General features: G+C 42.3%; 1 protein-coding gene across 2 annotated transcripts in view; it reads right to left on the reverse strand.

The window, feature by feature from the left end:
• Positions 1 to 2,073: 2,073 nt before the first annotated feature.
• Positions 2,074 to 20,679, reverse strand: part of wcy (WW domain-containing adapter protein with coiled-coil wacky) — a 235,902-nt gene continuing 217,296 nt past the window's right edge. For both annotated transcript variants that reach the window (XM_070088011.1, XM_070088012.1), the window contains one exon: positions 2,074 to 3,954. In XM_070088011.1, coding sequence (XP_069944112.1) covers positions 3,879 to 3,954 — 76 coding nt within the window. In that variant the 3' untranslated portion in view covers positions 2,074 to 3,878. The remainder of the gene's footprint in view (positions 3,955 to 20,679) is intronic.

Consider the following 20,679-nt stretch of genomic DNA (forward strand, 5'->3'; position numbering starts at 1 on the left):
CAAAGTTGATAACACTAAGGTTTCAAGTTTACAATAAGCCTAACAAAAATGATCTCACATACCCATATTCCAGTCATGATAATAAGACTGAAAGAGGCATCATCATCGGATTTTTCCTAAGAGCAAGCTGAATTTGCAGACTAGTTTCTTGTCAGAGAGTATACACAAAGACCAAACCACCGAATTATATTTTTCTTCCTTTTTCACCAAAGACTGCAAGAAAAGAACCCTTCAGGTCATAAATTCATGATTCCTAACAAAATTATAATCTTTCCCTGCAACCAGGTTGCACTGAACGTCTCAAAGGTACTCCAACAAGCTAACACTTACTTTCATCACAACCAGCACATGCATAAAAGGTTTAAGACAAAGCTGAACCAATCTGTGGAGGCTGTGACAGAACTTGTCTGTGAAACAGCAAGAACCCTCAAAACACGTCTCAATGAACATAAACACGTAGGAATAACAACTTGAACAATGCCTGCATACAACACTGGAATTCCACCTTGTGATTAATGAATGCAGACAAATGCTTTGAATCATCCCTAATTGTCATCTCTAACAAACAGAATAAAGACAGCTTTGCCACCTATGAAGCATTAGCAAGAGTTCTTAAAACAAACCCCGCCATGATATAGCTACTACTACCACTAATACTACTACCTACAGCTATTATAATATGCTTTTACATTTCACTCTATTATCTATACATATATCCTGTCCCCCCCCCCCCCATATTGTTTGCAACGGCTTGACAAAGCTCCTGGAGAGCGAAGCCTTGCTACAATAAAATGTCACATTAGTTGCACGTGTGTCCTTTTACCTAATACAGTCAATAATTTCACGAACATTATTAGTGTGCGTGAGTGTGCGCATGCGTGTGTGAATGTGTGCACACATGCCAGCCTGCCCAAGTTTGATGCAGAAAACTTCAGAACAGCTAACAGTTTTTAGATAATATGCTAATTTCATTATGAAAATTCATTGACAGCAAAAACTTTGATTGCTACTATGTTATCTGCAACAAATGGGAAGGGCCAAAATTATTACCAGATCTGGAGATAAAGAACCAAGCAAAAATTGGTTATAACTCAGCAGAGGCACCCAATAAACCTGGATATGAACTGAAAAAATGGGGGCATAATTTATCTGCTGAGAAAAAATAAAATATTGAATGAGCATAATGGAGAATCACAGGAAGTCTTATGCCAACAGAGATCAATACTGAACAGTGGGGGTTAAAAACAAATACATCCCAATTCCTCTTCATTTCACTAGTTTGTAAGAAAAGACAGAATTTGCATACAGAGCAAACTGTAAGAAAGGTATACCTGACATATCTGAGAAGACAAACAGAATAAGGAAGCAAAACAAAGGTTTAATGCAGTAAATATAATTATGATGTCCAAAGAATTCATATAGAAAATGGAATGCAATAATATGAATATTATATTATCTGTGATAGCTGCTGCTTGTCCCAACCACTAGCAAATACTTGTCCAAATAAATTTTGTGACTCCTACTAAAAATTTTGAACTGAGCCTGGCAAGTATAAAAAAACATTAGGACAATTGTACTAAATAAAAAAAATTAAATAACTAAAGTAACTTCTGATTTAAGCCAGGCACAGTTCAAAAGATTTGTCACTACTGCACACAGCAATGCATTTAGGAAATGCCAAGGTACATAAATGCACATGTGAATTATTCATACACAACTTTTTGAAATAATTTACGATATTTCTAGAAATTCAACTAATTTGGCTGTGCACTTAAAATAGTACATCTTACCCTATCACTTATCACATTCATGATTCACCCATTATGCATAAAATGTACCTCTTAAGCATCTCTATTTGAAGGTGTTGTACATAATGGAAAAACTGCAATGCAAGAATCAAACTCTTAATATATTTTTCAGACTAGAGATTTTCAAAAACACAAAAAACAAAACAGATATGATACAATAAACTTTTGCCCTGAAATAGCTCACATCACAGAGTTCACTGAACACACCCAAAAACCATCCTAATTTAGCACCATTATAAACTCGGTAACCTACCGATGGTGACTGGGAGATTTTGTTCAACTAAGTCATTTGGTAAACCAATTGGAAGTCCTTTTTAACCTTTTTTTTTTTTTTTTAGTTATACACAGGGTCATACAATTAGCCAATGATCATGTTGAGCTTTCATCTATACCTTCAATTTCTCTTCAGTTGAATTCAGCCCACTAGAAGTCACATCTAAAACAAAACTTTAAAGGCAGCCACGAAAACTTTGAAACTTGTGTACAGTGGATACAAAATGTGGACAATACAATTACTCCCACGCTTAAAAAACTTTGGCCCTTAGTTTTTGAGGTTTATTCTTTTTGAGGAACAATTGAGGTGGCTGAAGCCTCCCAACAGACTTGACCATTGCATCCAACACCGATTATTTTCAAGCTCAGAGAAACACACGTTTGACAATCAGAAGATGAATACATAAATGTTACATCAAATTAACAGGTTACTGATTCCACTATAATCATAAACTGCATGATGGGACTGACAAACAGGATACCCTATCTAATGACAGTCTAATGTCTTTAAAATGTATGTCATAATTAAAACAAAGGATATGAAGATTTGATGGCAGAAAGTACTTGAATAGGTCTAAGAAAATAATAAAATGATAAGAGAAAAGAGCTGTTGCTTTTCCATTATTTAAAGATGACTACCAAACCCATAACATGACCAAAAACTTTTAACTAAATTTTCAATAACCTTTTTCCTCTCAAATTTAACCTTTTAATACATCACTTCTGAAGCCTAAATATCAACAACTGGTTAAGATCATGACAAATAAATTTTTCACAGCCCAGTTGGAATTATAATGACTTGAGATGCAGATTGGCCAGCAAAACAATGACTTAAATAACATTAAATTTTTAGCATTGAAATGCTCGAGACTGCCTCAAATCCAACCCTGGGGACCTAATGACAGTCACCAAGAACACAAAATGCACATTCACAGGACTTACACTTGGATAACTGATTATGGAAAGCAGTAAAGAAATTCAACTATGCTCTCCAGGATCTACTGATAGCAAATAGGCAATGAAATGTGTACCACAACTACTGGATTAGGAACACCAATAAACACTTCCAACCTATTTTACAGTGAAATACAGATGGCAATATTAACTGGTGATTTCCTTCCAGTAGTAACAAGCTGGTATGAAAAGTGGCTCACAAGTGTACTGTTGTGAAATGTGTAAAGCAATAAATACAACAATTTTTCAAACCTAATGGGCTGGAGAGCTCTGCCAAGACTTCCAGGTATCCATGTGGGCTTGAGTCAGCCAGCAGAGAAGAAACAATGTGTGATGAAGGGAATGGGATAGATGTTGCTCAAAGAAGTGAATCTCAAGACCCCAGGGAGTGTGATACAGTGCCAGCCTCTGGCATAGCAGGTATTACATTGTGACATGGCAGAGCTGTTCAATAAAGGCTCAGCCTTCGGAGGTGTTTAGTTGTGTCATTCATCACAGAGAAACATAGATGACATTGGGGACATCGGTGGAGGAGAGCCGAGGATAGGCCAGTCCAAACACAGGACGGCAGGTAGCAGGTGAATCCTGTGTGGAGCCAGCAGTCACCAAGGCCTGTGACAGCGCATATCCTGCACCCGTTTGTTGTGCTTATGGCTTGAAGTTACTCACAGCCAACACAACCCAGAAATGGGGCCTCACAACACTGCCACACCCTGCACTTTGGATTTTACCAATGTTCACACATCCAGAACATGATTAAGAAAATATAACACTTTATAAATATTCCCAGGCATGTCTATGTCCAGACAACTGTCCCAGGCAGCTATCACAGGCAGGCCAACACTATGTGTCACTCATGAAGGAATTCTGTGCCTTCATTTCTTCAAGTTCTCTCTTCTGAGCACGTAGAAAAAGTATCCTGAAACAGGAAAGTTCAAACATTATAAATGTGCTGGCAAATGTTATACTTTTTGTAGTATTTCTTAAAATATGCATTTCTTCTATTAAATGTAATTAGAAGGACTTGCAATATACATACCATTTTCAAATAAGGGTGACCAGTAACCAAAGTATTAAAGGCTTGTGAAGATTACTACAATTTACATCACTTCTCTTAACCCTTTCAGGGTTTCTGACGTACTAGTACGGCTTACGCACCAGGGTTTTTGACGTACTAGTATGCCTAAATTCTAGCGCCCTCAAATCTAGCGAGAGAAAGCTGGTAGGCCTACATATGAAAGAATGGGTCTATGTGGTCAGTGTGCACAGTATAAAAAAAAATCTCGCAGCACACAGCGCGTAATGCAGGGAAAAAAAAAATGACCGTGTTTTTGGTTTAAAACAGCGATTTTGCACTGTATTTTCGTATGGTATTTATGGTTGTATTCTAGTTTTCCTGGTCTTATTTTATAGAAGACATATTACAGAAATTGAGATGATTTTGATTGGTTTCACAATGAAAAACACCTTGAAATTGAGCTCAAAGTAGCAGAAATGTTCGATTTTTGCCAAAGTTCAAAAGTAAACAAATCATGCCACGCGTCCAATACATGTCAACTGGTGAATCTAATATTCCTTCACAAGTGCGCTGGTATTATTTATACCATTTCTACACTAATACAGTAGTCTGCATAAGAGCAAATCTTCTATTTTTTGTGAGAATAAAAATTCAAAATGGAAAGCAAGAGAAATGTAAGAGGGGCATGGGGATGTGACTAATGAACAGAAGAAATGTTATTTTAGTGCCAGGAATGTCTTTCTTGTTTATTCTGGACCCTATTTGGAAATTGGAATCTTGAAATTTGTGTGAAATTGGCCAAATTGCTAAATTCTGACCACTGTATTGGATAGTTGAAATCGGTAAATGGGTGGTTTCTTGTATTCATTCGATAGAAAAAGCGGAGTTCTAGCGAAATACATAGTTATGATTTTTGTCGACTAGTACACTGCAATTGACCGAAAATAGGGCTCAAAGTGGGCAAAATCGCCGATGCATAAAAACAGTTGAGACCGCTGACTTCGCGAGAGCATAATTCCCTAAGTTTTCCATCAAATTTCATACTGTTGGTGTCATTATGATCGGGAAAAGATTCTATCTTTTCATAAGAAAAAATTATTATTTTTTTTTTTAAATTTTGGCGACCCTCAAAGGGTTAATATTAATGTGTGAGAGGTAAGTGGCAGGGTGTTTATTGAATAAAATCAGAATGGCACACCACCATTCTCTAACTTGGCACTTAAAGCAAGAGGCTTACGACTCCTCTTTTTATCACAGCTAAGCTTAGACGCCATTGTCAATGAGAGCCAACTAGTTAACGAAAGAGTAAACGAGAGAGATAGAACGAGATACAGAGTTCAGACAATGTAAGAACACAAACTGAACAGGTAGTGGGCGATCACTTTGTCAGGCGAAATAAATGCGTATTAATGTGTGTCTGCTTTTAGTTCATTCACGTACGTTTGTAAGAGTTTGTAAAACTTTTACCTCACAATATTTTTTTTATAATAATAATTACCTCACAATACAAATACTCTTAGATTATGTACAAGTTGCGCAAGTTAGTACAGAATAAACAAACAGCGATACACCCATTCTCATGCAACACCATTTTTAGAGTGATTGATGATGATGATATCATCATGATAAAAAAGTGCTAAACCCATAAGGGCCATGAATTGCTATATATAGAGTGAAGGCATATGAAAGGAATATTTTTCTACAGGTATCCCCTAGTGTTTGACTAGAGAAAACGTAATTCTTCCGACACTACCTACACAGCTGCTTTGTAAACAAATCTCATATTTACGTCAATTTTTATTCTGTGAGTGTATGTATCATGTTTATATACTATGTAACGTGTTTCTTATATAATTTTGAGGAAAATATCATAGATGGATTAATGAAAATGTATATATTAATGTTAAATAAAGACATTTAATGTGCCCAAGAGTGATGATTATTACGTACTATTGGCGTCATGAGTAGAGACTCTTAGCGATTTTTATGTGTACCTGCACACCAGCACAGTGTGTAAGTATATTTGGGTATAGGTACACATAAGTATAATTATCCGAGTACAGTGGTCCCTCAATAATCGTCCATAATCCGTTCCTGGAAGTGGGACTATTATCGAAATGGACGATTTTCGAATCAATTTTCCCCATAAGAAATAATGTAAATCCAATTAATTCGTTCCAGACACCCAGAAGTATCAACAACAATTTTTTTTTTTACCTAAAAGATAGATTTACATGCACAAAAGAATGAACATTCAACATGACAGTTACCTTTATTGAAGGCTGTTGTTGACGAATGGAAGACAGGGAGGAGGAGAGAGGATAGAGAGGTTATTTGGAAGGGGAATCCCCCTCCATAAGGACTCTAGGGCACTAATAAAATGTATAAATGAACATTGGTAATAGGGGTAGTTGATGAGTGGAACTGTCTGCCTAGTAGGGTGATTGAAGCTAAAGCATTGGGTAGTTTCAAATTTAGGTTGGATAAATACACGAGTGAGAGGGGTTGGATTTGAGTCGGACTTGCACCTGAGCTTATTGCTTGGGTAGCATTTGTTCTGTTAGTGGGTTGGATTTGTGAAGGACTGGCCTAGTATGGGCCAAGAAGCTTATTGCAGTGTTCCTCCTTTCCAATGTTCTAAAAGCTATGGCTTGGGTAATTTCAAATTTAGGTTGGATAAATACACGAGTGAAAGGGGTTGGATTTGAGTCGGACTTGCACCTGAGTTTATTGCTTGGGTAGCATTTGTTCTGTTAGTGGGTTGGATTTGTGAAGGACCAGCCTAGTATGGGCCAGCAGGCCTGTTCCAGTGTTCCTACTTTCTTAAGTTCTTATTTAACATCACACTTACCAGTAGGGTGATCGAGGCTAGGACCTTGGGTAGCTTCAAGAAGAGATTGGACAAATATATAAGTTGGAGGAGCTGAGTTTGATTTGTGTCATTGGGTACGGGAGTAAATTCTTGGGTAGCTTTGGAGAGAGGTCATTTTGATAAGGACCTGCCTTGTATGGGCCAGTAGACCTGCAGTGTTCTTCCATTGTTATGTTCTTATTGGCTATTTGTTTGTGTGAGGGAGGGATGGCAAGTTTATTGTTGGAGAATATGACACTAATATCAACTCTATGGCTTATTTATCTATCAGAATTCAACTAATATGACATAAACAATATTAATAACATAGAAACATGGAATATACTGTAGAATGAATAAAATAAGTCATTACGTATGTCACGAGAGGTGTTGTGTTGTGTTGTTGTTGGGTATATAAGGGCCACTGAGTGTAAGCCGTCCATAATGGTGGTGAGGCGGTGGTGGTTTTTGTAGCCCTATATAACTCCAACAACATTGGAGGAGTTGGTAGAATCGCTGAATCACTAAAGAAGGAACCCTCTACCACCATCACTACGACCTTCTACCACTATTACAACTGTTACCACCATCACTACTACCTTCTACCACCATCACTACCACCAAAGAAAGCTTCTAGTGCCAGCCTTTGGTAAAGAATGTGAGAAACACATAATTTATGAAAAAAGATTGTAGAAAAATGTAAAGATGGTGGTGGTAGAGTGGAAGCAGTTGCGATAGTGGTTGATGAACATAAGAACATAAGAAAGGAGGATCACTGCAGTAGGCCTGTTGGCCCATGCTCGGCAGGTCCTTTACATTTCATCCCACTAACGAAACATTTTCCCAACCCAGTCCTCAATGCTACCCAAGAAATAAGCTCTGATAACTCTATCCACTCATTTGGGACTTGCAAATGAGTGGATAGAGTTATCAGAGCTTATTTCTCGGGTAGCATTGAGAACTGGGTTGGGAAAATGTTTCGTTAGTGGGATGAATTGTAAAGGACCTGCCAAGCATGGGCCAACAGGCCTGCTGCAGTGATCCTCCTTTATGTTCATCAACCACTATCAACTGCATCCACTCTACCACCACCATCTTTGTATTTTTCTACAAACTTTTTCATAAATTATGTGTTTCTCACATTCTTTACCAAAGGGCTGGCACTAGAAGCTTTATTTGGAGCCATGGTAGCTTATTTAGCACTTGCAAGCACTAAAATCAATGGAATATTATGAAATATTTCGTAGGAGCATGTGAGGGGACCGTCACTCACTGGTAAACAATGGCACACTGGCTGGGAAGGAAAGGCCGAGGCGGCTCAGAGCGTGAGTACGCGTCCAGGACGAAGGACTATTAGCGAGTTACCGGACCATTTGCGAGCCAATATTTTGACGAAAAAACAGGACTATTTCCGAAATGGATGACTTTCAGGCCGGACGATTATTGAGGGACCACTGTACATATAAAATATGTAATAACTGTAAAATAGGCTTCTTCAGTCGAGTACAGCAAAGTTGACTGAAGAAGCCTACTGTGAAGGCGAAACGTTTCGAAATAAAGAAACCTAACTGTTGCATATGTGTCTTACCTAAACAACCTGTCGGTATTTTATACCATTTTATTGTTCAAACTGTAAAATACTTGATTATTATTATAATCAAAAAGAAGCGCTAAGCCACAAGGGCTATACAGCGCTGCAGGGTAGGGAAGGAAGTGAGGGTATTGGGCGGCAGAAGGGAGGAGGGATGATCAGTAGGTTACAGAAAACAGCGGGGCAGGGGATAGTATGGGGGTAGAGGGTAGCAAGAGATTGAGGTAGAAAGGGCTGAAGGTATCAGAATTTGTGAAGTCAGTCAGTTGTTGTCAAAAAGTCAATGAGAGAGTCCGGATGAAAGGTGGGTCCATCAGCAAGACGGGAAGGTAAAGAGAGAGCAGCGGAGTGAAGACGACGACGGAGGTAAATTCTGCGTGCTCGTTGATAAAGCGAGCAGTCTAACAGAATGTGGCTGACTGATAATGGAGCCTGGCAATTCTCACAGAGGAGCAGGGCGCCTCTCCATGAGATATCCATGAGTAAGACGAGTATGGCCAATGCGAAGACGGGAGAGAGTAGTCTCCCAACCTCGACAATGGTGATAAGAAGACGGCCAGTAACCTATATGTACTTGGTTTAATTGATTGAAGTTTGTTACCGAGCAGAGTAGACCAACGTTGTTGCCAACGGGTGTGAAGGTGGGAAGATATTACAGCAAAATAGTCCGTAAATGGAATACCTCTATATGAAACTGGTAGGTCATGTACTGCTGACCACGCAGCAGTGTCCACTTGTTCATTGCCCTGTACGTCAACATGACCAGGGACCCAACAAAAAACAATATCTTTATGCTTGGTAAAGATGCGGCATAGCCAAAGTTAGATACGGAGGACTAAGGGGTGAGGTGTATCAAATTTCTGTATAGCCTGTAAAGCACTAAGGGAGTCTGAGACAACTACAAACGATGACACAGGCATAGATGCAATACGGATAAGTGCTGCAAGGATGGCATACAATTCAGCAGTAAAAATACTAGCCGAAGATAGTAAATGCCCTCGTACGACGCTGTCCGGAAACACTGCTGTGAATCCTACGCCGTCAGAAGACTTAGAGCCATCTGTGTACACAGCAATGGCATGAGAATGAAAGTGGAAGTGGTCAAGAAAAAGAGAGCGGGAAGCGACCATAGAAAGTTGGGCTTTCGAGCAAGGGAGAGAGAAAGAACAGACTCGAACAGCTGGAACTTCCCAGGGGGGTAGGGAAAAGTGAGATGCTACATGAACATAGAAAGGTGGTAATTGAAAAGAAAAGAGTGAATGAAGGCGAAGAGAGAAGGGACGGAGTAAACACGGGCGGCGAACAAATAAAGAATGTCTACTAATATCAGTGACCATTCTATAAATGGAAGGATTGCGGAGATCATGAGAGCACACATAGTAGCGAAGGCAATGGGCATCACGGCGATCAGATAAGGATGGAATGTTCGCTTCTGCATAGAGGCTCTCAACAGGGGAAGAGCGAAAAGCACCAAGGCATAAACGTAATCCTTGGTGATGAATGGGGTTAAGGCTAGAGAGAGTAGCAGGAGATGCCACTGAACAGATCTGGTCACCATAGTCAAGTTTCGATAAAATGAGGGTGGAATGTTGGCGAAGGAGGGTTCGACGATCAGCTCCCCATGAAAGATGAGCAAGGGTTTTAAGAAGGTTCACCGGCTGTGACAAGTTCCCTTCAGAGAGGTAATGTGAGGTTTCCAGGATAACCTACGGTCAAAGAGGAGGCCCAGAAACTTGACTATCACGTTCAGGGATACGGGAGCCATAGAGATACAAAGGATGATCGGAGATGACAGAGCGTCTAGTGAAAGTAATTTGGTGGGTTTTAGTGCTGGCCCAATTGGAAACACGGTCGACCACATGCTGGAGAGAAACTGTAATGAGGTGACAGTCGGTGCCTGCACAGGCAATAGCGAAGTCATCAACATAGAGTGATGACCAAATATTTGATGGAAGACTAGAGGCCAAATCATTAATAGCAAGGAGAAAAAGTGTTGTGCTCATAACACATCCCTGGGGGACACCTTCAGCTTGGATAAAGTTCGGGGACAGCACATTATTAACCCGAACATGGAAATGTCTATCAGTTAAAAAGTTCTTAAGGAAGGATGTAGATTGCCTCGGAGGCCTAAGGAGTGGGCTTGGGCCAAAATATTATACCTCCAAGTTGTGTCATATGCCTTCTCAAGGTCAAAAAATATGGCAATAACTGAGTGGTTATTCGCAAAGGCATTACGAACATACGTATCCAAGCGTAGTAAGGGGTCTATGGTAGAACGTCCCTTACGAAAGCCATATTGACGAGTGGAGAGACTGTTGTGAGTCTCTAAATACCACACTAAACGTCTATTTACCAGGCGTTCCATCACTTTGCAAACTGCACTGTTAAGAGCAATGGGATGATAGTGGGAGGCTTCATGTCCGGTAGTGCCTGGTTTGCGGAAAGGGAGAACACTGGCAGATTTCCACAGCTGTGGAAGAACTCCTTGTGACCAAATAAGATTGAAAAAGCGTAATAGGACTGCAAGGGCTGACTGATGTAAATGTTGTAGCATACGAATATGAATGTCGTCGGGCCCAGCTGCCGATGATAGGCAAGCTGAGAGTGTTGCCTCCAGTTCTTGAAGTGTAAAAGGCACATTATACTGTTCTTCTCTGAGAGAAGAAAAGTCCAAGGGTGCTAACTCTCTGGCAGACTTTGAGGAAAGAAACGAGGGGCATAGATGGAGCCCCTGAGAAATACGGACCAGATGATTGCCAATTTCATTGCCAACATCTAGTGGGTTTGCTATATCAACACCGGCAACCCGCAGAACAGGAGCCGGGTCAGGAGAATATTTACCACTCAGTTTTCGTACTTTTTTCCAGACTGCACTCATAGAGGAAGCAGAGGTGATGGTGGAGACATAATCTCACCAGCAAGTGCGTTTAGCGTCACGGATGACACGGCGAGCGATTGCACGCTTCTGCTTAAAATCAAGTCTCTCCGTGGTTCTATTGTACCGGTACCTGCCCCTTGCAGCGCGTTTCAAACGTACTGCACGAGCACAAGCAGGAGACCACCAAGGCACGCATTTCTGAGAATGCCTGCCCGAAGTTTGGGGTATAGAATGAGAAGCTGCGGTTAAAACAGAGGACGAGAAGCGGTGTAAAAGCTCATCAATGGAGGACGAAGAAGGAACATCACTAAAAACAGTTAGTTGTGAGTAAAGGCTCCAATTTGCCTGATCAAATTGCCAGCGTGGGATACGAAGAGGTGGTGAATATGAAGGGGAAGTAAGAATGATTGGGAAATGATCGCTGTCGTGTAAATCCGGGAGAACAGACCAGGTGAAGTCTAATGCGGCGGAGGAAGAGCAGACTGAGAGATTGATGCAAGAGAGAGTGCGAGTCCGAGGATCAAAATGGGTGTGAGTACCTGTATTTAAAACATGGAGGGGGTGTGTGGCAAGAAAAGCCTCTAACTGAATGCCATGGGAATCACAGTGAGACCCCCCAGAGGAAATGATGGGCATTAAAATCGCCAAGTAACAGAATCGGTGGTGGTAATGACGAAACAAGAAAGGCAATATCCGGAATAGATAATGCCTGAGAAGGAGAGAGATATAAAGAACAGAGCGTATACCACCTATGCAAGTGGATATGGGCTGCTGTGTGATGCAGCGAAGTACGAACAAATAGCTGATGGTACGGAATATCAGTGCGTAGAAGAAGGGCACTTTCATTAAAGGTCCCATCAGGAAAAGGATCTGAAGAATACAATAAATTATAGCCTGAGATGGGCGAGATAACAGTAGAGTGTAATTTTGGTTCCTGTAAGCAAACACCAACAGGGGAAAACTGGGAGAGTAACATCTGAAGCTCACCCCGATTACCCCTGAGGCCGCATATATTCCACTGTAAATAGGCCACGATAAAGATACTTGAAATACGCAGGTAAGGGTTCCTACGGACTAGAGGAGTTAGAAAAGTCCACATGCGGAAGTAGCGGAAAACGTTCAAACAGAGAAGGAACGGTGCGCTGTGAAGAAATGAGTTGCGCAGATGGAGGAGAGGAGAGAGAAGGAACAGAGGGTGGATCAGTGTCCATTGATGGTTTGGTCTCTACAATATATTCAGAGATTGCTTCAAATGTTTCGGAATTCAGAGACGTTGTATGGGAGACAATATTGGAGATGGTAGGGGGAGGATGAGTAAAGATTGGAACTGTAATGGACTGTACCAAGGTAGGGGGAAGCGAAAGGGTGGAGGGAACTGGAGAAGAAGCGTGGAAGGGGACAGAAGAGGCAGAAACCTGGGAGGTGGCAGAAAAGGAAGAAACTTGGGAGGGAACAGAGGTAGGTAGGTATAGTACGAGGAGGAGGGTGAACCTCTGCACTTGTAACAGAGCCAGTGAGAGGGGAAGAACCCGGTACAGAGACAGGGGAGGTAAAATGAGGAGGTAGAAGAAGGGAAGGAGGGGTTAAAGGACCTTTTTTTGACTTCTGAGAAGTAGAGGGATGATTGGGAGGAGGTATCGTACGAGGTCTCGTCGATATTGAGGCTTGTGAGGGAGAACACAAAGCGAGAACAGACTGAGGCGTTGAAGTAGGGACGTCTGAGCCTAGGACAGCAAAAGAATTAGATACAGGAGTGACTATGGGAGAGGTAACCACAGAGGAGGTTGCAGAAGATGGGACCCCAGAAGTGGGGGGACGTTTTGAAACACAGGAATAAGAAACACGAGGTAGTCTCCCTTGGAGGCGGAGATGAGAAACTGCCATGGCATAAGGTAGACCTTCTGCCTCTTTGAGGTAACGAATTTCCCGCTCATTTAAGTAACTTGGCAACGGCGAGAGTAAGAAGGGTGAGCCTCATGACAATTAAGGCAAGAGGGAGGTCGATTGCAAGACGTATTAGAATGGTCATCGGCACCACAGACTGGGCATTCGGCTATGGATCTGCAATATTTCGTTGGATGGCCAAATCGCCAGATTGCGGTGTAGGGATCACCTTTCGAACTTGTAACCGATGTCCTGCTACATAAACTGAGGATGGGAGTTCACGGCTGTCAAAAGTTAAACGAGCCACATTGCTAGGGTATCGTCTCCGCCCGCGGGCAGGAAGAACATAAGTGTCTACCTTGAGGATTGGGAGATCTTGGAGTTCCAACTGTTCAAGAATGTCATTGCCACATGTCTGGAAATTTTGTTGAACTATGGTATGGGGCAGAATGACGGTACCACTACAAGAATTGAGGGAATGATGTTTTTCAATAGTGACAGGAACAGTATCTACATGGGAAAGAAGAGAAAGATCATGAGCTTGGGTAGCATTCTGTACCGTGATGATGCGCGTACCGCTCTGAAGAGCACGAAAAGAAATATCTTTACCAACATGGCGTATGAGAGCCTTGCCAATACTGTGGTCGGAAAGATAGGCGATAGAGGAAGTCGGTCGTAAAGTGAAGAATTTAGTCCACTGTGCAGTCTGAAACCGAGCGTGGAAAGGGAGTGCAGGATGTATCGATCTTTTCTGAGAAGAACGATAAGGTGGAGAAGCATCATCAGCAGGTAATTGTTGTTGGCGTTTAGGCGTGGGACCAGAGTTGGTCCGACGTGGAATGGGTCAGCGATTCGAAAATTGCCGCACCATAGAGGGCGAGGCCGGAAGCATAGTCAAAAGAGAGCGGAGGTCAGATAAATCGAAGGAGTCAGTCGAGACCTCAGTACCTGAAGCGGGTGAGGAAACAGCAACGGCAAGAGGTACAGAGGCATGAGGAGTGTCCGAAGAGCGGTCCAAAGACGAGGCGGGGCCAGAACGGGGTGCTGTATCAAGAAGGGGCCCGGGGGTACCAGGTTCATGGATTGGGTTCTCCACAGTTAGGTTACGTCTTTCTTTTTGTTTTTAAGAAAAAAAAAAAAGAAAAAAAAAAAAGAAAAAAAAAAAGGGGGGGGGACTGGGGAGGGATAGTTCCTAGGAGGAATGAAAGGGCCAGAAATCTCCCTCTGCGCCCAAGAGGAACTCAGCACTCCAAGTAGCGTAGATGCAGCATGGAGCCCGTGCCATACCCTACCCATCATGCCAGTAAACCAGCAATCCGGAATAGCAACCTCACATCTGCCGAGCTACCTCGGTGGACAAAAGAGAGGGCGGCCGGTTATCCGCCACAAAGCATACCTCCTTCGGCCACCACCCCCGGAATCCGAAAGGTGGCTTCCAGAGATACACCCGTCGCCCGAAAGACACCCAAAGCCACTCTCCGGGATACAGGAGAGGGATCGGGACATCCCCAGGCGATCCAGATTCCACGGCAAACTACGCCACTGCCAAGAACCTCAACGGAATGGGATGGATCCCGGTACCCTTTCCCCTACCTAGGAACTAGTGCGCCTGTGGGAAAAATCCCAAAGGCCAAAAGGGAGGTGTGGGGAGGGGGAGGAGGAAAGGGAAAAGGGGAGGATGGGATAGGGAAGGGGGGATTGGGGGTAATTAGGTTCGGTCTGAGGAAGGAGACCGACAGGTCCAATTCCTCAGACCAAGAGCCTCTTCACCACGCCAAGGAGCCCCCCTTGAAGAGGTAAAATACTTGAAATTTTGGAAAGTTTCCAGACATAATAAATTTGTTCACGGAAAATGTAAACAAACTGGGTGGGGTGTGCAGTATTTGAAAGACCACTTGCCACATAAATTTTGGTCATAATTTGACATCGCCGTATTAGTGGAACGCCGTAAAGCGGGGCCCTACTGTACACACATAACAAATTTTTTATTATCACAGTAATAGTATGGCAAACTCAAAAGCAGCAGAAAAATTATACAGGTCCGCCATCACAAATCCGGCAATCAGTTATTCGGTTCCTTCAGTTATTCGGCACTAATTTTGGCTAGCATAATTTCAAATTTCCAGGGTCGCCACACCAACTTGCTGGTACTGTTTGGTGGCACTACTTGCTGCATAAGTCATTCCAATTTCTTTTTCTCCATTTACCTTTTTAACCTGCTTACTTTTAGCCCTAGTCATGGTTCCAATGAATAAAAGAAATGCTTCTCATTATGTAAAGCACCTACACAGTACATTATCCATTAAACATAAGGTGGCTTTGAAGCCACTGTCGGTTGTCATGAACTCTGTCTCATGAAGCAGGAGAATATGCTTTATTATTACGCTAATAACACTACAGCTTATTTGCCTATCACAATTGATCTAATATGACATAATAAACAACATAAATAACATAAAACATGTTAAATACTCCAGAATGAATAATATTTGGCATAACACCGAGCAGTTCGACAGAGTTACGAAGAGGATATGGTAAACAAATACCATTCTCCTATCCTTGTCTCGGGGGCTTATATTAGAGAAAACGGAGTATAGCACAGGGCTAACTATGATACACACTCGTACTCCACCATAAACATGAAACAAAAAAGTTATTTTCTCTCGTGACTTAAGAAATCGTAATGACACGATTGCAAATAAACCATACCCCCGGCCGGGATTGAACCCGCGGTCATAGAGTCTCAAAACTCCAGCCCGTCGCGCTAGCCACTAGACCAGCCAGCCACAATAAGATTCATCCAACTAGGTATATTTCTACACCATAGGAAAGTTAGCACAGGCACCTCTGTGACCACAAATGCAAGTTTTTACAGACGAATCTCCAGCTAGCGTGGCCGTGGCGAACTCTAGCTCAAGTCCCTTCACTGCAGTCAACATGAGTTAAGAAATCGTAATGACACGATTGCAAATAAACCATATCCCCGGCCGGGATTGAACCCGCGGTCATAGAGTCTCAAAACTCCAGCCCGTCGCGCTAGCCACTAGACCAGCCAGCCACAATAAGATTCATCCAACTTGCATTTGTGGTCACAGAGGTGCCTGTGCTAACTTTCCTATGGTGTAGAAATATACCTAGTTGGATGAATCTTATTGTGGCTGGCTGGTCTAGTGGCTAGCGCGACGGGCTGGAGTTTTGAGACTCTATGACCGCGGGTTCAATCCCGGCCGGGGGTATGGTTTATTTGCAATCGTGTCATTACGATTTCTTAAGTCATGTTGACGGCAGTGAAGGGACTTGAGCTAGAGTTCGCCACGGCCACGCTAGCTGGAGATTCGTCTGTAAAAACTTGCATTTGTGGTCACAGAGGTGCCTGTGCTAACTTTCCTATGGTGTAGAAATATACCTAGTTGGATGAATCTTATTGTGGCTGGCTGGTCTAGTGGCTAGCGCGACGGGCTGGAGTTTTGAGACTCTATGACCGCGGGTTCAATCCCGGCCGGGGGTATGGTTTATTTGCAATCGTGTCATTACGATTTCTTAAGTCATGTTGACGGCAGTGAAGGGACTTGAGCTAGAGTTCGCCACGGCCACGCTAGCTGGAGATTCGTCTGTAAAAACTTGCATTTGTGGTCACAGAGGTGCCTGTGCTAACTTTCCTATGGTGTAGAAATATACCTAGTTGGATGAATCTTATTGTGGCTGGCTGGTCTAGTGGCTAGCGCGACGGGCTGGAGTTTTGAGACTCTATGACCGCGGGTTCAATCCCGGCCGGGGTATGGTTTATTTTCTCTCTATAGATTGTCACACACAACAGCATGTGTGTAGAGAACCTAGGATAACCCCAAAAAAGTCAACGTGGCTTAGTTTTAGTACCTGGCTTGGGTTAGTCATATATGATTTTTGGTAAATATTCGATTCCCAGCCAGGGTAGAAACATTAGGCGTGTTTCTTTACACCTGTTGTCTATGTTTACCCATCAGTAAATGGGTACCTGGGTGTTAGTCGACTAGTGTGGGTGTTATCCTGGAACACTGACCTAATTTTCTTGAAATACTAAGCATAACATGTGCCTTTCTATACAGTATTATGTCACTGATGTCAGCTAGGCCTGTATACCTTGTACATGTACGTGTAGTAAATAATTATTATATTATTATTATTAGTACAGTGGACCCCCGCATAGCGACTTTAATCCGTGCAAGAGGGCTGATTGTTATGTGAAATGTTCGGTATGCAAATGAATTTTCCCCATAAGAAATAATGGAAATCAAATTAATCTGTGCAAGACACCCAAAAGTATGAAAAAAAATTTTTTACCACATGAAATATACATTTTCCTACACACAAAGAGAAGGATACATGCACAATAGTAGAGTAGTACATGCACAATATATATTGTGCATGTACTACTCTACTAAATGAAGAATAAATGACACTTACCTTTTTGAAGATGCAGCAATGACTGATGAGACACTGTGTCCTGGGAGTGCCTTTTCCTCCTGAGTACTGTAGGTCCTGTTTGGCATTTTCTTCCAGAACAGGCCTTATCACACTGTGTATGCCACTACGATTCTTAAATCTCTCAAACCAACCTTTGCTGGCTTTAAATTCACCAATATGAGCACTAGTTCCAGGCATTTTTCCCTGTTCACCTGGGTGTTAGTCGACTGGTGTGGGTTGCATCCTGGGAGACAAGATTAAGGACCCCAATGGAAATAAGTTAGACAGTCTTCGATGACACTGACTTTTTTGGGTTATTCTGGGTGGCAAATCCTCTGGGGTTAATTGTTTCTTGGTATTCTCAATAAGCCACACCAACAACGGTGCTACAGCAGCAGCAGCAGCAGCTGACGGTGGTACAGCAGCAACAGATGATGCTACAGCAGCAGCAGACGATGCTACAGCAGCAGCAGACGATGCTACAGCAGCAGCAGACGATGTTACAGCAGCAGCAGACGATGCTACAGCAGCAGCAGACGATGCTACAGCAGCAGCAGACGATGCTACAGCAGCAGCAGACGATGCTACAGCAGCAGCAACAGGTGACGGTGGTACAACAGCAGCAGCAGCTGACAGTGCAGCAGCAGCTGACAGTGCAGCAGCAGCTGACAGTGCAGCAGCACCTGATGGTGGTACAGCAGCAGCAACAGCTGTACCACCAATAGTAGCGATGGTTGATTGGGGTTTATTATACAACCTGGCCTGCTCGGAGACACGCACTCCACTTTCATACTTATCAATGATCTTTTTCTTCATCTCTATAGTAATTCTCACCCTTATTGCTGTAGGGTTGGCACTAGAAGCTTTCTTGGGGCCCATGGTCACTTATTTTCCAGAAAAAATCACCAAAAACACTGTAATAATACGAAATGTTCCGATTGTATGCTTGGATGTTACCGCGGAGGCTGGCTGGTAAACAATGCCACCGGCGGAACATGTGAGCATGGCTCAGGCCGCACATTGGACGCGTCTCGGACGAAGAGCGATGAGCGGGTTTTTGGGCGGTATGCGAGGCAAAATTTTTGCGAAAAAAGCGAGCGGTATGCGGATTGTACGGTATGTGATGTGTGCGGTATGCGGGAGTCCACTGTATAGTTTTACCAACGCTCTTATATGGGTGTGAAGCATGGGTGATGAATGTTGCAGTGAGGAGAAGGCTGGAGGCAGTGGAGATGTCATGTCTGAGGGCAATGTGTGGTGTGAATATAATGCAGAGAATTCGTAGTTTGGAAGTTAGGAGGAGGTGCGGGATTACCAAAACTGTTGTCCAGAGGGCTGAGGAAGGGTTGTTGAGGTGGTTCGGGCATGTAGAGAGAATGGAGCGAAACAGAATGACTTCAAGAGTATATCAGTCTGTAGTGGAAGGAAGGCGGGGTAGGGGTCGGCCTAGGAAAGGTTGGAGGGAGGGGGTAAAGGAGGTTTTGTGTGCGAGGGGCTTGGACTTCCAGCAGGCATGCGTGAGCGTGTTTGATGGGAGTGAATGGAGACAAATGGTTTTTAATACTTGACATGCTGTTGGAGTGTGAGCAAAGTAACATTTACGAAGGGGTTCAGGGAAACCGGCAGGCCGGACTTGAGTCCTGGAGATGGGAAGTACAGTGCCTGCACTCTGGAGGGGTGTTAATGTTGCAGTTTAAAAACTGTAGTGTAAAGCACCCTTCTGGCAAGACAGTGATGGAGTGAATGATGGTGAAAGTTTTTCTTTTTCGGGCCACCCTGCCTTGGTGGGAATCGGCCAGTGTGATAATAAAAAAATAAAAAAATATTATTATTTTCTCAGTTGTTTGTTGGGTTATCTTATTCAAACTTGGGCAATGTATGATGGAAAGATACTTCTTCACGTACAGCAAAAATGAAAGAAATCAGACCATAAATAGCGGAGTTCACTTCTCAGCCATTAGCGGTATATTTTTGTATGGTTGTTATGGTTATATTCTCATTTTTTCGGTCTCATTTGATAGAATGAAAGATATATTACAGAAATAGATATGATTTTGATTGCTTTCATGATGAAAAGTACCTTGAAATTGCGCTCACAGTAGTGAAAATGTTCTATTCTTTAGCGAAGCTCAAGAGTAAACAAATGACGTCACCGTCCAATACCTGTCCACCTGCCAGTCTAAATTCCAGTATGGAGTCAAGAATGGATTGACATTATTTATACAATTATTACAATAATGCAGTAGTCTGCATAACAGTAAATCATCTATTTTTTTTGGTGAATAAAAATTCCAAATGGTAAGCAAGAGTAATATAAGAGGGGCCTGTAGCCGTGACTAATGAACAGAGAAAATGTTATTTTAGTGCCAGGAATGTCTGCATTGTTTATTCTGGACCCTATTTTGAAATTGGCATCTGTTGAAATTTGTGTGAAATTGGCCAAATTGCCAATTTCTAACCACTTTACTGGGTAGTTGAAATAAGTGAATGGGCGGTTTCTTGTACTCAGTTGAGAGACTAGAAGTAAATAAGTTTATTCAGGTATACACAAATACAGTTACATAGATTATCATACATAGCAGTGTATGTATAGAGAACCTAGGATAACCCAAAAAAGTCAAAGTGACTTACTTCCAGTACCTGGCTTGGGCTTGCCATATATGATTTTTGGTAAATATTTTTTTTTTCTCGGTTGTTTGTTGGGCTATCTCATTGAAACTTGAGCAATGTATGATGGAAAGATGCTTCTTAACGTACAACAAAAATAAAAATGACGGACGATAAATAAGGGAGTTCACTTCTCAGCCATTAGCCGCCTCTTTGCAGTATATTTTCGTATGGTTTTTATGGTTGCATTCTCATTTTTTGGACTCATTTGATAGAATGGAAGATACACCTATCATCCGACTTACGACCTGCTCGACTTACGACCGTGTTTTTTATGCCAAATTTCTGGGAAATAAACAACTATTTGTGTTG

This window comes from Cherax quadricarinatus, chromosome 23 (genome assembly GCF_038502225.1).
Source record: "Cherax quadricarinatus isolate ZL_2023a chromosome 23, ASM3850222v1, whole genome shotgun sequence".
Taxonomy (NCBI): Eukaryota; Metazoa; Arthropoda; class Malacostraca; order Decapoda; family Parastacidae; genus Cherax; species Cherax quadricarinatus.